Source organism: Cydia splendana, chromosome 11 (assembly GCF_910591565.1).
Source record: "Cydia splendana chromosome 11, ilCydSple1.2, whole genome shotgun sequence".
In the NCBI taxonomy this organism is placed as follows: domain Eukaryota; kingdom Metazoa; phylum Arthropoda; class Insecta; order Lepidoptera; family Tortricidae; genus Cydia; species Cydia splendana.
This window is the reverse complement of record NC_085970.1, coordinates 1865744-1882569: the sequence shown is the minus strand read 5'-3', so window position 1 is coordinate 1882569 and position 16826 is coordinate 1865744. Positions and strand designations below refer to the sequence as shown.

General features: G+C 38.7%; 2 protein-coding genes across 2 annotated transcripts in view; one reads left to right on the top strand and one right to left on the bottom strand.

Annotated features, from left to right (window-relative positions):
• The first annotated feature begins 11370 nt into the window (after positions 1 to 11370).
• LOC134794996 (uncharacterized) lies at positions 11371 to 15674 on the top strand. Its single transcript, XM_063766854.1, has 6 exons — positions 11371 to 11614; positions 12114 to 12261; positions 12806 to 12910; positions 13657 to 13777; positions 14282 to 14464; positions 15522 to 15674. The coding sequence occupies exons 1-6, from the start codon at positions 11514 to 11516 to the stop codon at positions 15620 to 15622; spliced, it is 759 nt and encodes a 252-aa protein (XP_063622924.1). The 5' UTR covers positions 11371 to 11513; the 3' UTR covers positions 15623 to 15674.
• A 456-nt stretch (positions 15675 to 16130) lies between these two features.
• LOC134794718 (uncharacterized) overlaps positions 16131 to 16826 on the bottom strand; it is a 97001-nt gene continuing 96305 nt past the window's right edge. The window contains exon 15 of the mRNA XM_063766504.1: positions 16131 to 16461. Coding sequence (XP_063622574.1) covers positions 16209 to 16461 — 253 coding nt within the window. The 3' untranslated portion in view covers positions 16131 to 16208. The remainder of the gene's footprint in view (positions 16462 to 16826) is intronic.

Below are 16826 nucleotides of genomic sequence, written 5' to 3'. Positions count from 1 at the left end.
ACCTTCACTTATTTTTATTTGTCAGTCATAGTTAGCTGTTAACCAAGCAGGTAAGACTTAGACCGTTTAAATACCTTACTTTGAACTTCTTATCTGTTTTATACCGATCTATGTTTTACCTAGTAATAGCTGATACTAATGACCTGCTTGAAGACATGCATATCGGCGTCCGCGTGAGAGCAAATCTCGCATACTACCGAATACCTAGTAGGTAAAGAATCCTCAAGTAAACTATTAAAGAGCATGCGAAGACCATCTCCGTATAAATCCTTAAGCGGACGCACACAATTTAACCGGTTTCGATGAAACTTGCATGGGGTATGAACTTTAAGATGTTTTGCCCCGTTTCTTAATTCCCAATGATACCACACTCGTAGTTCGTACCTATCAATAAGCGAGATTATCATACTAATACCTACACGTACATTAGAACGTTATTGATAAACCGGTTTTGATAAAACTTCCACTGAATAACCTACTAAGTTGAGATAAATGTACCTATGCCAAAAATATTTAATAGAAAAAAACCGACTTCTCAAAACAGTCTGAAATGCCATATATGAATGACGACTGGTCTGGCCTAGTGGGTAGTGACCCTGCATATGAAGCCGATGGTCCCGGGTTCGAATCCTGGTAAGGGCATTTATTTGTATGATGATACAGATATTTGTTCCTGAGTCATGGTTGTTTTCTATGTATTTAAGTATTTATATATTATTTATATCGTTGTCTGAGTACCCACAACACAAGCTTTCTTGAGCTTACCGTGGGGCTTATTCAATTTGTGTAAAAATGTCCTATAATATTTTTTTTTATATATGTAAATTATTGACTGGCATTTAACTGATCACAGTGATCACCATATATAGTAATCCACTTCGTCACCTTTTCCTAGTAGCATTTCGTTTCTGTAAGGGTCGCAGTTCTTACCTAACCTAATATTAACCTTACCCACTTTTATACTCGTAGTAGCATTTCGTTTCTCTAAGAAGCGCTAGTGGCCTAGCGGTAAGAGCGTGCGACTTGCAATCCGAAGGTTCGCGGGTTCAAACTCGGCTCGTACCTACCAATGAGTTTTTCGGAACTTATGTACGAAATATCATTTGATATTTACCAGTCGCTTTTAGGTGAAGGAAAAAATCGTGAGGAATCCGAACTAATCCCAATAAGGCCTCGTTTATCCTCTGAGTTGGAAGATCAAATGGCAGTCGCTTTCGTAAAAACTAGTGCCTACGCCAATTCTTGGGATTAGTTGCCAAGCGGACCCCAGGCTCCCATGAGCCGTGGCAAAATTCCGGGACAACGCGAGGAAGATGATGATGATGATAATGATGATTTCGTTTCTCTAAGGGTCACAGTTTTATCCTACCTAACCAAACCCACAAAATCGAAATCGCCAAATGTGTACTATGATGCGTCGTTCAAGAGTTCTGTTCTGATAATCATCAGCAGTTCCACTTCATCAAATGTGACAGTTTTTAATGTAAATGCTTGATTTTCTGATTAAAATACATAAATCTCTGTACGTATGCCTTTAAAATTTGAGGAGTTCTCTCGATTCCTCATGGATCCCATGTTCAGAACTCGAGCTTGACATAAATGTGGCTTAAAAACGTGAGCTATGCGTCGTTGAAGAGTTCCGTTCTTTTTTTTTATAGGACTTTTTTTAATTGACTAAGCCCCACGGTAAGCTCAACAAGCTTGTGTTGTGGGTACTCAGACAACGATATATATAATATATAAATACTTAAATACATAGAAATATTTAAACAAGCATGACTCAGGAACAAATATCTGTATCATCATACAAATAAATGCCCTTACCAGGATTCGAACCCGGGACCATCGGCTTCATAGCCATCATCAGCTACTTCATCAATTGTCACTTTTTTCAATGTAAATGCTTGATTTGTTGATAAAAACACAAAAATCACTATATGTATGCCTTTAATTAAAGATTTGAGGAGTTCCCTCGATTCCTCATGGATCCCATCATCAGTAGGTACCTACTCGAGCTTAACAAAAATGTGGCTTAAAACCTTAACTTGCTTAATAGTAATTTTGAAGACCTATCGAATGATGTGCTTATGGGGCTATTCATAAATTACGTCATTTCAAATTAGGGGGGGGGGGGTCTGGACATCGGATGACGGTAGCATGAAGTAGGAGGAAATGGGGTCATTTGAAGCATGATTTTTGGATGATTATAGGGGGGGGGGGTCAAAAATCGTCAAAAATCGATGACGTAATTTATGGACAGCCCCTATGTTGATATTTCTCAAGAAAAAAACAATTTTAGTTTCATACGACGACGACCGGTCTGGCCTAGTAAGTAGTGACCCTGCCTGTGAAACCGATCGGATCCCGGTAAGGGCATTGTATGATGAACACAAATATTTGTTCCTGAGTCATGGGTGTTTTCTATGTATATAAGTATGTATTTATCTGTATAAGTATGTAATGTATATCGTCGCCTAGCACCCATAGTACAAGCTTTGCTTAGTTTTGGGCTAGGTTGATCTGTGTAAGATGTCCCCTAATATTTATTATTTATTTATTTACCTACCCATGGAGTGTATTTTAAACTACGTACCGAAGCGTAAAGTACATCAACACCACTTAATTAACGTCCATTAATGGACGGCTGGCAGTCCTCAAGTATGAGTTTCTCCAGAAACTTCCTACCTCGCACAGACAAACTGTCGAATGAACTGCCGCGTGCGGTATTTCCGGACCGTTTCGACCTTCAAGAAAAGAGGCCAGCATCGAAATTAGGAAATTACATCCCCTACGGTGTTGCGACTGTAATGTTGCGGGTATCCATGGGCGACGGTAATCTTATCATCAGGTGATTCGTGTGCTCGTTTGCCTCCTATATCATATAAGTAGGTACATATAAAAAACACAACTTCCAAATTTTATTAAAATACCCTTATACTTATCTTATAGTTTTGGAGTAAAATTACTGTATAAGTGTTTCTTTTTTAGGGTTCCGTACCCAAAGGGTAAAACGGGACCCTATTACTAAGACTTCGCTGTCCGTCCGTCCGTCCGTCCGTCCGTCCGTCCGTCTGTCACCAGGCTGTATCTCACGAACCGTGATAGCTAGACAGTTGAAATTTTCACAGATGATGTATTTCTGTTGCCGCTTTAACAACAAATACTAAAAACAGAATAAAATAAAGATTTAAGTGGGGCTCCCATACAGCAAACGTGATTTTTGACCAAAGTTAAGCAACGTCGGGCGTGGTCAGTACTTGGATGGGTGACAGTTTTCTTTTTGCATTTTTTTTCCGTTTTTTTTTGCATTATGGTACGGAACCCTTCGTGCGCGAGTCCGACTCGCACTTGCCCGGTTTTTTTGCTATTTTGGCTACGGAACCCTAAAAACGTTCACAAATCGGACTATCGGTTTCGAAGAGAAACGTGGATAAACTACTTGAGATCTGTGTGAAAACTAAAATACTTTTACCTAAAAGCAATACTAACATAATTACCATTTTCACTGTTTGATGTTGACAGAGGTACTCTGGCATGTGTAGATCTGATCTGAATCTGGTTTGCAGCTGAAATTTAAATTATTGTAAAAGAAATAAGGTAGAAGTACTAGTGCTTGACGCTGCACTAGTATTCGACATGGGCACTTTATGTCAAAGTAATATAGGTTAAATTTGAACAGCGAAGATTTTTCTGTATTCAAATTTAATCCTTGTCACTTTGACATAAAGTGCCCATGTCGAATACTAGTGCAGCGTCGAGCACTAGTACTTCTACCTTAAGTTAACATTTTTAGATTAAGTACTATTAGGTAACTCCATACGCCGTGCACCGCAATAACGCGGTTGGGAGCGGCAATTTATCTAGAAAAAAAAAAGATCTTCATGGACTTTCCATGTGCGACGGTAATCGCTTATTTACAGGTGATTCGTGTCCTCGTTTGCCTCCTATATAACTTATATAGAAAAGCCTATGTTTATTTTAATATCCTTATATCTTATAGTTCTTGAGTAAAATGGCTGTGATCTACGGACGGACGGACGGGCGGACTGACCGACGGACATGACGAAACTATAACGGTTTCATTTTTGCCATTTTGGCTACGGACGGAACCCTGAAAACGATCACAATTCGGACTAACCAATTCGAAGAGAAACGTGGGTAAACTGAGGGCCTCTCGCGAAACACGTTCGCCGTGTTACTTCTCTGTCGCACATACGTACGAATTTACAAGTGCGACAGAGAGGCAACACGTCGAACGTGGTTCGCGGTAGGCCCTCTGAAGTCTGTGTGAAAATACTTTTAAAGATAACTAGCATAATTACCATTTACCTACTCTGTTCGATGTCGATGGTCTGGCATGTAAAGGTTTGCAGCTGAAATTTAAAATTCTGGTGAAAAATTATTTTAATATTTTTAACATTAGGACATGATGTCACGATCCTCAGCATTGAGGGAACGACTGATGATGATGATGATGATGATGAGATGATCTATTTTTTATGGGTAATCAAATATACCTACTGTTACTGTCTGTCTTTCGGGGCTCCCTGAGGATGGGGGCCCTGGGCACGAGCCCCGTGTGCCCTTATGGGAAAGACGTACTGACTTATATATTAAATCACTTATTCATAAAACTTAGCATCTTCCTTTGTTAAATTTGTCCCTTTCTAACAAACACAAATGACAAAATGACGGATAAAGATAATCGATTATCAAGGGCTTAAAAGCGTTTATGAATAATGTCATAAGAATACTGTTGTTGAAATTGAAATAAGTACCTTCAATTCAATCTCTCATAGCATAGCATACTTAGTACCTATTCATTGAAGTTTCTTGTTAGATGGACATTGTTTCCATCAAACAATAGGTAGGTAATACTAATAAGTAATTACAAATAATGAAATAGCTGTAAGTACCTACTCTGGACTGGAATAACCGTGATGTGCACAAAAACAGGCCAATTCGAACATGCACTGAAATCAGAATAATAATTTATTTTAATCATCATCATGCATTCATTGTTAAATTTAGTCATCGTGCGTCTTGCCCGCACCAATACATGTACGGAAAAGTACGATATTTGAATGACATTAGTTAGATGTCATTATGATCCAACCTCACAAACACCCAATTATATGACAAATTGTTTACAGTACCTATATTAGGTACTCAGTAAAATTCCTCCTCCTTAGAAGGTAGGTAGTGTATGCCGTTTATACATGTTTTAGGGTTCCGTACCCAAGGGGTAAAAGCGGGACCCTAATATTACTAAGACTCCGCTGTCCGTCCGTCTGTCTGTCTGTCTATCACCAGGCTGTAACTCATGAACCGTGATAGCTAGACAGTTGAAATTTTCAAAGATGATGTATTTCTGTTGCCGCTATAACAAGGAATACTAAAAACAAAATAAAATTAATATTTAGTGGGGCTCCCATATAACAAACGTGATTTTTTTGCCGTTTTTTGCATAAGGGCACGGAACCCTTCGTGCGCGAGTCCGACTTGCACTTGGCCGGTTTTTTAAATTATAATATTAGGTCTTGGTTCAAAGTTTGTTTGGGGTTAGCTGGATGAAGGGATAACTTCATCTTTATAATTTAAAATGTATCTGTTGCTGTGCTGGACTGTTTTAAACTTACCTACGATAAAATGTTTATTACTTACCTAATCACTTAGTGCCACTTGCACCACACCACTAACCCGGGATTAACCGGTTAAACCATTAACCTAGTGTCAAATTGTACTGGTAAGCATGGTTACTCTAGGTTGAATCAGTTAACCCCGGGTTAGTGAATGGTGCAAGTGGCCCTTAGTGGGCTACAACTAAGGCTAATTACTAATTATGGCTAATAGAAAGTTACCTTGTCTACTTGCAGCATGTTGAGGAAATTCTCATAATAATTGGTATTCCGACAGTGGAGGTGCGGAAAGATTTAACTTTGGATAGGCTCTTTTTAGGGTTTTGTAGTCACCTAGAAACCCCTATAGTTTCGCCATGTCTGTCTGTCCGAGGCTTTGCTCCGTAATCGTTAGTGTTAGAAAGCTGCAATTTGGCATGGGTACATATATCATGCATTGCGGCAGCGATAAATTAAAAACTATAAAAAAAATTTTTTGTTCCAATAGCGTGGGGTACCGTTGGATAGGTCTTTCAAAACGAATAAGGAGATCCTTTTTTGATATAGTAAATTTTTCGGAAATAATCGCTCCAAAAGAAAAAAAATATGTGCCCACCCCTCTAACTTTTGAACCATGGGTCCAAAAAGTATGACAAAAATCGTGAAACAAAAGCTTAATAAATAATTTCAATGAAAACTATAGCAAACATGATCGGTCCAGTCGTTTGTGAGTTATTGCTAAAAATCTCCTTTTTCTTAGTAAAAAGACGTACACAGCGCTGCAATTAGGCACTCCCTGTAATTTATAATGTACCTACATGATACTTACGAATATCCCCCGTTTGGCCTATTTTGACAGAATCGTAACTACGAAACTATCCACTGAGCAATTGAGCATGGCTCGACATGTAGCTTATTTTCTGTCTTGCCAAAGTCTCTCCGTTCAAAATGATCGCCACAAACGTGACGAATCTTCTGCAACTTTTCTATGGGTAAATGAACGAGATCTTCTTTTCCAGTCTAGCTTATCTAACCCAAGTTATACACCTGTAAGCAAAGTGGTTTTGGTTTCCTTTTCATAGTGTACTGTAAACATAATATTGAGGGACACAAATGATGCAAATTAAAATAAGTATTGCAAACATAAGAGGAAGATAGTAGTAGTAAGTATGTGCTTTAAAGTGATTGCGACATTTGGGTTCATGCAGGACTACTTTCAGATAACTAAAATATGAAATTGAATAACACGTAAGCTTTTATATTAATAAAAGGTCATATTTGAAAAAGAAATGGAGATTATAGAGATTCGATGATGATAAACAACGTGCGTTGTGTCGGTCTAATAAGTACCCTGTGCCCTAACAATTAGAAGAGACTTACAGGTAGCAAACATAGCAAATTCAAATAATACACCGCATAAGTAGCAAATAACATTTTTAGGAATTTATAAATTGAAATAGACGTCATCTTTGAATGCCTGGGAAGTATTTGACCAACAACTTTGATAACTAGAGACTGATGACCCCACAGTCAAACTCATTGTTGAGTTTTGCTGGGCTACGACTATTTTTAAGAATACCTCTGTATTTTATTAAATAAATAAATAAATAACATTTAGGGCGAGCAATACGTGCTTGTTCCTCCTATTACGGAGTGGCGGAGACCGGATTCGAACCGGCGTCTCGGTCGGTCTTTAGCTTGTTACGCGGCTGATAAATCAAAATGTTTAATAAAATAATTTGATTTGTTCCCTGGTAGTTGTATTTCGGAACTTGTAGACTTACCGCTGTTCATCCTTGAGAAATTTGGCAAAGAATCCTCCTCGAGTGATTTCTCAGACACCGCATATTTCACAATATCGGTTTTTGCCGGCCATTGTACTATTTTACAACAGTAGGTACGGGTTTCTGTTTCAAATCACCACAAATCTCAGGAGAAGCAAACTCAACTTTAGAAAACTGTTATTATTTTGCAAAATTTGCACACGAATTATGTCAATTTTGTATTTCAAAATGGTTGCCGCTCGTATACGCATAATGTCAAGTTGGCATTTCAACAGTGCTGCCGCCAATGCCACGCCGCTGAACTAATTATGACAAATATCTTTGCTAGAAACTTATCTATACGTTTGTTCGTAGTAAGAGAGTTTCTCGCCACTGCCTTCAATGTGATATTAAAGTTTTTTTTTTATATTTCAATGTTTACATTCCCTAGATACTTATAGATATTCAGAGAAAAAGGTAACATTCGTAAGTGCCAATTTATGGACTCCAAACTCCAATACTGTACACATTATAAAATAAAAAGCTTAAAATCACTAATTATACTAAAAAAACAACGGGTTGCACTCCGGGAGTGCCGACAGAAGTGAAAACTCAATAACTAGTCCAAAATGTCTGCAGCACTATGTATAATTGACTCATCCTCCTTTCTATTGAAAAACTTTAGTTCCGAAATTGCTGGCCAGTGAACTTAAATTTGTAGCGTTAATTGTTTAAAATTCGAATAGAAATTGTAAAGTTACCTTGCAGACCTCGCATCTAAATATATTTGGTCATGATATTTTGAGTTTTATTCACCAGTACTAGAGTTCACTTTTATTAGCGATTTCATCAAGATGTAGCTTTATTAAATTATATTGGAGTGATATAAAGTTAGAATGTAACTGTGAGATCCTCGTATTTCAGCCCGTACAAGATTAGAACATTGAGCTTTATTGCTTAATTTAAAAGTCCAGTTTTAAATAATTGACCTGATTATACGTTTGACTAAAGTTCTTTGGTGAATAACTTCGAGCAACACCGGCTTCCGACACATCGGAAGGGAGGGGCCCAAGCGATATCTCACCGTACAAATCTTTCTGCCATTTTTCGCGGGGGGAAAGGTGCACACAGTCGCACTTCTCACTTACATACAAAATCCAATCTGTAATGACGACACAAATGCATAGAAAATGACACACGTCAAAGACAAATCTTGCAAACCTCGATCTCTTTTTGTGTCCGTACACAACCGTGTACACAACCGTGACAAGTGTCACAACACGCACACTAACACATTTTCGTTGAAGTATGTTATTGTATTCTGAGAGATGAGAAGTCGGATTTGTCGCTCGACCGATCCGCAATTTGTACTGAGCGAGCAAAATCGATAAATCCAACAATTACATGAGACTAAAATATAATAATTGTGTTTGAATGTAATTAAACGTATGATATGTAAAAAAAATATTACATGTGAAATGTAACACTTTCTTTTTGTAAATTTGATGTCCCCGACCTCTTTTTATAACAAAAAACCGAGCAAACAGGCATTTTTGTGCAGCAGTTTTCACGCGCGCGTCTGGACTCGGTCTAGTGAAAAATCCAAGTGCAACTAGTAGTTTTATTACCCGCGCTAGATTAGATTGACGCGATAATCTTGTACCTCGGCATAGGGGAAATAGTGCGAATGCCGCCTCCCTTCCGTGTTGCTCGAAGGTGAATAACATTGTCCGTCACACATAACATAAAGTCACGCAAGCGCCCTGCGCCGCCTACATGAAACAACAGGCTCAGGCATACATTTTCGCCGTGCGGTAGAAAGAGAGGAGAGACGCCTTACGCGTTACGCGTTACGCTGTCTCGAGTTTATCATTTTTTCCTAACCTCAAAAAGTGTTCAGCGCCGCTAAAGAAGTTTTCACTTCAAAAAAAAAATGTACCACCAATGTACCAAAACCAGCACGAGAAAGTCATAGTCTGTTCGAGAAACAGAAAACGGTGAAAAATAGAGATAATACTCCTAAAAATACGTGTGATACCTCATTAGATTCGTAATGATGTCTAGAAAAATGTACTCGAAGCGTGTATTAGCACACAAAAAATTACAAATGTTATTAACAAAAAAAGGGAGAAAATAGTAGATTTTTTTTATTTCCCAAATATCTCAAAAAGTATTAATATTTAAGAAACCAAAATTAATAGTATAAAAGAGGAGGATATTTCCAATCAAATATTCCCTACTTCCAGAACTGTATCTCCATTATTTATACTTTTTATTCAACGCTGAACACAGCCCTCCGCGCCTCATTTTCGGGAAACGCGCGCGGCGTGAAAAGCGATTACGTAACATTAAATATAATTTTAAAGGTATTAAATATTCATTAAAAAATTTAAAAAAAATATGGTGTATTTAAAACATGTCAAGAAATGTAATACTTTTAGAAATTTATCTTAAAGTTATTTTTTCAACATGTTAGGCAATTGTTAATGAACAAAATTTTCCCGAAATTCCTTCTTTATTGAAAACGAAAAAAAATTTATAAATAACTATTGTAAAATTTCTTCGCTTTCTAGAGCCCTTCTTATATACATGCTTAATAAGATCACATTATAAAAGTTTTAATAAAGTTAATACTTTGCTTAAAATAAGTTTTAGAATAACATAGAAAATTGACGAAAAACGAAAAATCAAGGTAAAATTGTAAAATATAAAACAATATTATAACCAAACTATTATTTTTTTCAAAACTTTTATAACGTGATCTTATTAAGCATGTATATGAGAAGGGCTCTAGAAAGTGAGGATATTTTACAATAGTTATTTATACATTTTTTTTTCGTTTTCAATAAAGAAGGAATTTCGAGAAAATTTTGTTGATTAACAATTACATAACTTATTGAAAAAATAACTTTAAGATAAAGGACCATGGGCAGAAATGTCCCCACCCACCAACAGAAATGAAACATGTCTCATTTAATAGATCTTAGCAACCTGATGATTTTTTACTATGACGAGGATCGCCATATGTATGGGGTTTTCTTGGAAAACCGTGTTTTGTTTTTACATATTTTTTGCTCATTTCATTGAAAGTTTTTGTTTTTTTATTATACTAGTTGATTGATAAACTAGCATGCGGGGCTGCGTGATGGTAAACAGTCACCGCAGCCTATAGACGGATGTAACAACTCATGGTTATCACGTAATACGCGTTACCGACCATGTGACGTAAAGATCTTATGCCACAATACCCAGTAATTGCACTGCCATGTCTCACCCTTCAAACCGGAACACCGCCATGAAAACATAACTGCTTAGGGACAGAAAAAAACCCCATACATAGGGCGATTCTCGTCATAGTAAACAATCATCAGTTTGCCAAGATCTATTAAATGAGACATGTTTCATTTCTGTTGGTGGGTGGGGACAGTGCCCATACAAATTTGCCCATGGTCCTTTCTACAAGAAGTACATTTGTTAACATGATCTAAATACACCATAATTTTTTCAAATTTTTCAATCAATATTTAATATCTTTAAATCTATATTTAATGTTACGTAATTGTTTTTTCACGCCGCGCGCGTTTCTCGAATATGAGGCGCGGAGGGCTGTGTTCAGCGTTGAATAAAAAGTATAAATAATGGAGATACAGTTCTGCATGTATGGAATGTTTGATTGGAAATATCCTCCTCTTTTATAATATTAATTTTAGTTTCTTAAATATTAATACTTTTTGAGATATTAGGGAAATAAAAAATATCTACTTTTTTCCCCCTTTTTTTATTTATAACTTTTGATATTTTTTGTGTGCTAATACACGCTTCGAATACATTTTTCTAGACATCATTACGAATCTAATGAGGTATCACACGTATTTTTAGGAGTCTTATCTCTATTTTTCACCGTTTTCCGTTTCTCGAACAGACTATCAGTAAACTTCATGTTAATTACGTTTTTTGATACCAGTCACATATGAAAAATCAAAAACTAGACAGCAACGATTGTCAGTAGGTGTAACGAAGCAATCAAAAATGACGTGTGAATAGAAAATTTTATATAAAAATGTACAAAAATTTAGCAATAATCTGGAACAAAATACACAACTGGTCGAACGAGAATCAAAAAGCTTGAGCCATGGATCACTATCTGACTACGTATAGGAAGGATTATCTATGGCCCAACTTACCAAGAGCCGGGCCTGGTGGGGGTCCTGGGGGTCATGGCGGTGGAGGGGAGTAAGTATTGGGTGAAGACAGGGAGCTTTTGCTTCAAGCTGGATTTTTTTGCTAAGCCACAAATGACGTCATGTGGATAATGCCCTTGAGAGAAGGTCAACAGCTGCTTTTCAGGGAATAATAAAACATTAGGCACAGCTTCATTGAAGAGAATTAGTTTACAAAAAAGACGGCAATTGAGAACGAATGTGTCGTCATTCAAAGCCTAGAGGGAATGTCCAGTTTGTATAGGCAAGGACCTAAGAGAGAATTTTGAGAGCAAAATTATAAATTGGAATTAATTAGGAGTTTCACTGTAATGGCCTGGTTTCCATAATGCAGAGATTCTCTGAAAATGCATTACAGTCGAGTCTAATGAAATGACAACTCATTTACTCATTCTAAGACATGGAGGCTTGACCATTCTGTCCAGTCATATTTCGGGAGTTCACTTAGACTGTGTGGTGAACGGGTGAAGTAGTAATAAGTCAGGTTAAATTCATATTGATTTCAATCTCAGGGTCGCCAGGATGTCAGATCAAGAGCTGGCCTTCTTCCGGGCATGCATGCAGCATAGCCGACCACCTGACTGCCGATGTCCCCAGTACAGCGGCGGAGAAATGCCGCAGCTACCACCGGGCAAGGAGGGAGGGTGGAGTCGCAATGAGGTAGCACTTTCTTCCTCTACCTAGCGTTAACCCGACCTTTGCCAGGGTCCGCTTTCCTACTTGCTTTGCTCCACTGCGATCCTGGGCGTCGTCTCGTGTGAGCCCGTTTACGCTCATATCGGCTTTCACGACATCGAACCATCGCTTTTTTGGTTTGCCGTGGGGTCGGGGGCCATCAAGGGTTAGGTTAAGGCATATGTTTCCTACGTAGTCCGCTGGTGAATGAGGTAGCACTTTAAGGCTGCTTTATAATAGCTTAGTTAATAAGTATGTGTCCAAAATTTAATTTCCTCATACAAATTTTCTCCTGTAAAATTTCCACTCATTCATACCTCGGCCATCAAATGTACCATGAAGTTAAGCATTTCAGATAAATAGGTAGTGATAGTCTGAGTGAGTGAGTGTTGTGGTAAGTTAAAATCACCACAAGATGAAAATTATCAAACTGCCATGCCTCGAACATTTTTCTACTTTGAACCAAATAATTTCATAGTACCTAGTTTTCAGACATGTGAAGTAAATACTCAATCTGGTTTGTTTCTAGATAATGGGCCCCTTGCTAGACCCGAAGCTGTACCCGGTGAAAGTGGGAGCCGCTCCTGAAACACCTACTTCTCGCTACGACCAGCCAAACGCCTTTTTAGATAAGGTGATGACCATTTGTGGAATATTTTAAATGTTTAAGGGGCTACCCGAGGTTTTCATCGATTATTGACAAGTTTTGAATCGTACCTCCTCCTTTTGCTCTTCAGATAGAATTATAAAGCAAACGGCTATCGGTTCTTCAGTCTTTTATCTCCTTTTTCGTCTACCGGATTTTGAAAGACATGAATACTTATTTTTAGATGATTTTTTTAAACATTGTCTAAAAAATACATTTTTTGTGTCTAGATTGCTGTGAAATATCTAACATTTACGAAATGTACATATTTGGGTCCGTCTTTGACGGCTCTAAAAACGTGTCTAATTTTTAATTTCAAACTAATTAACACAAAAGTTATGGCCAGAAAACGAGTTTTTTGGCCTAAAATTGTTCAGATCGGTCGGTCGGGATTTGGTCTAAGGCATTCAGATCGAAGGTCATTGGGCCATGGTATCCCCTTAACAGTGGCCCTAAATAAGAGTCGTCCAGTGCGTTGGAGAAACATAATCAAGAAGCACCGCGGTGATAAATATTACCTTTATCAGTCATAGTTAATTTGTTGAAGAAGAACACATTGTAAAGCAATAGTATCATCACAGTTCTCAGAACGTGACGAAACGACTAGTAAGAAAGGGATGCCAGTAACGACAAAGAGACCTATATTTCTCAGGAAACAGAAATAGAATTACAAACTTTATTTCGGTCCCACACTGAAACGACCGGAATATGTACATTGCATTTTTTTTGTGCAGCTACAATCCAAGTACCCGATGCTGTACAGCATATTGCAGAACGAGGCATCTCCTGAGCTGAAACAGAGAATAGACCGCGACCGAAACAAGACGACATATCAGGTTGACTACTGCGAATCTGGTACGTGTTTTCTTTGATGTATGACTTCGAATTTTACCAGAATACTTCCAACCAAAGAATTTTTATTTCCAAAATTATAGTTCCGTATCTCTCAAACCTGGAAGTGTCAAGATCTATTAATTTATATATCCTCATCATCATAATATTCATAATAATTGCTCGGGTAGTGGTGCGGGTAGTGGTGAAGGTTGGTCAAGTACTCTAACTTAACCAACCATTCAGCTTAAAATTGCCAATAAGACTAATGATATAATAATTTTGTTCTCCACTCTTTCTTTTCTCTTAAATGCTGTTAACATTTGTACCTGTTTCTTTCTCTGTTTGCGTTTATTGTCAAAATTGGTTCTATTTAAACTTATTTATGCATGGCCAAATTCACAACTAGGTTTGTTTCTCGCGTAAGCGAAAGTTTGTAGGTTACAATCTATATACTATATAATATTTCTTTTCTTATTAAACTAACCTCATGATTTAAGGAATGTATGAATTCTTCCCAACTTGCAGGTCCGGGCGCCCAATTCGAAGGTCTCCAACGAGCGGCAGACGAAAGCGGCACCGGACCTTGCGCGCAACCAATGAGGTTGCCTGGAGACCCGTGCCGTGTCGCACCCAAACAACGCATGACGACAGCCAGAACTATATCTAAACAGGGAAGCGCTGGAGTCAGCGATTCTCGCGCGAAATGCGGTAAGTGTTGGTCTTCATTCTTCGAATAAAACAGCTGCTGAGGCCTTTCACGCACTCTGGAATGGATGCTGGATTTCAAAAGTTTGTAAGTGGAAGTAGGAAACTACACCGGGCTTTGTGTAGAGCCAATGAGGTTGCCAGGACACCCGACGTGTCGTGTCGCACCTAAACAACGGATGTGGCGTTGCTAGGCGTGGGCGAAGCGGGCCGTCGCCGACGGCCTCGCGTCCCAAGGGGGGCCTCGCGCGAGGACCTTTCAGGCACAGTGAAAGAGTAGGGCCTCGCAGATGTGATTTCGCCCATGGCTGGATTAGTTCATGCTACGCCACTGCAACGGATGACCACAGCCAAGACCATTTCCAAACAGGGAGGTGGTGGAAACAGCGATCCTCGTGCGGAATACGGTAAGTCTATTCTGCAGAAAGATGGTTGAGGCCTACCCGACCCCAGGGTCGATCTATCTGTCCAGACAGGGTGCTAGATTTCAGGGGATAGCATACTCGTATAGAAGAAAAGAGGCATGGCGGTTTTTCCGCAGAAAATGAGACTGTACGGAGACCCGTACCGTGATGCACCTAAGAAACGAATGACCGTCTGAACGTCTGACGTGGAGTACAGCGATGACGTGGAGTTTCCATCTAACCAATTTTTATTTATTTTTAACTTAACTTACAGAATGATTTTTTTCTGTGTCTCTAACTTTATTCGGTTAAATAGCTAGCGCAGTTTTTTTAAATCATTTACTTATTTAGGCACTTTTAACCTTAAGATTACGCCAGTCCCATCGTACCTAGCGCAGATTTTATATGAGAATTTTGTCAGTTCATTACAAATATCCCGACTGCTGTTATGACTTATTTTTCGATGTTAATATATACCAGTGGCGGCGCGTCCATAAAAGCCGATTCCCACCGGCTTGCCTGTTTTTGGACGTTTGAGCAGAGTTGTAAAGGAAATATGTAAGCCAAATTAGCACCGGCTTGCCTATGGATATGTTTGACGCGCCGCCACTGATATATACATAATATATCAATATTAATAAAAATAACTTCCGCAGAGACGACATCAGCCGTTCCGCCGCTGGGCAAGACGGAATACCAAGACGGAGTCTCGAAGCTCGGAGCCATCATTATGAGAGACAAGCTACATAGGAAATAGTAACAACACAGACAATGTAAAAAAATCAGGAATAAAGTATCGTCATTGCTAACTCTTGCCTTCTTTATTGTTATGATGGATTGCTACACTCCGCCTAAGATTTTTGCATGGACAAAGTGCAGCGTAGCTGTATATACGCTCGTCGAGAGACCCCGAGACAGGCCGAGAACAAGTGTGTACATGCTACTCCCTTCTCGTCTCGTACTTCTCCGATTGGATCGAAGCGGTGCCGAGACTCTCGGCGACAGGCTCTCTACGAGTGTGTACAGCCGACATTACAGTTCGCTTACAATATATCTATAGCTGTTTACAGCTTAGCTAAGATCCCAATCGTGAACGGCTATCGAGCTAAATGCCAGGTAATATTCATGTAACTTAAATTTATTATTTCCTTTTTGATTGGCGACATAAGCTGGCGCGGCCCAAATGTATAAGATAATACCACGACAATCAACATCAGGATTTAACTGTAACATAATTCTTTAAAATCACTATCTATAGATAGATAGGCCTTATGCAGTTCAAATCAAATGAAACGACGTTATGATAAATAGACGTTTATGTATAAAAACACGTATAGAATATGTCATGTAGTCGGCGACCGGGGCGACCGAGCGCTCGAAATCAGCTCCCCTCTTTTATAGAGCGTGCCTTCCTTCTTTTCCTGCTTAACTTCTACCCTCCTCTCTTCTCTTCTTTCCTCTGGCCTTCTTTTGTCTTCTTTAGTGTCTGGATGAGTGTCGTGTGATGAGTTTCTGGTTCGCGTGACGTGGTGTGGCGTGGGGGTCTCGTCGTGTTGGCGGAGGATGACCGCCCGAGCGTCTGATGTGTTGCGTTCCCTGTAAACAAATATATATTGTATAAGTGCAAATCCATTTTAAGTTGAATTCGCTTTTCGGTTTCGAGGTTTCTCAAGAAATAGGTATGTTGGTTCAAATAAGATAGTAAGCAGCCTTCGAAATATGTTTAAAGTGTGGATAAGGGCACATTTTGTCATTTATGGCAGGGCCTCTAAACTTTTTGATCCGAAATCAAGTGGTGGATAAAACTCTGTTTTTAAGGCTGTTGGTATTGTCGCAGAACGGGTCTTTGTCTCTACTGCTTCCGTTTTGCTGGATCAAAAAGGAGTTTTAAAATCTCTATTGCATGGGATGGGATGTTTTACATAATGGAGTATGACTACAACAAGAAAGAAGGCCCGAAC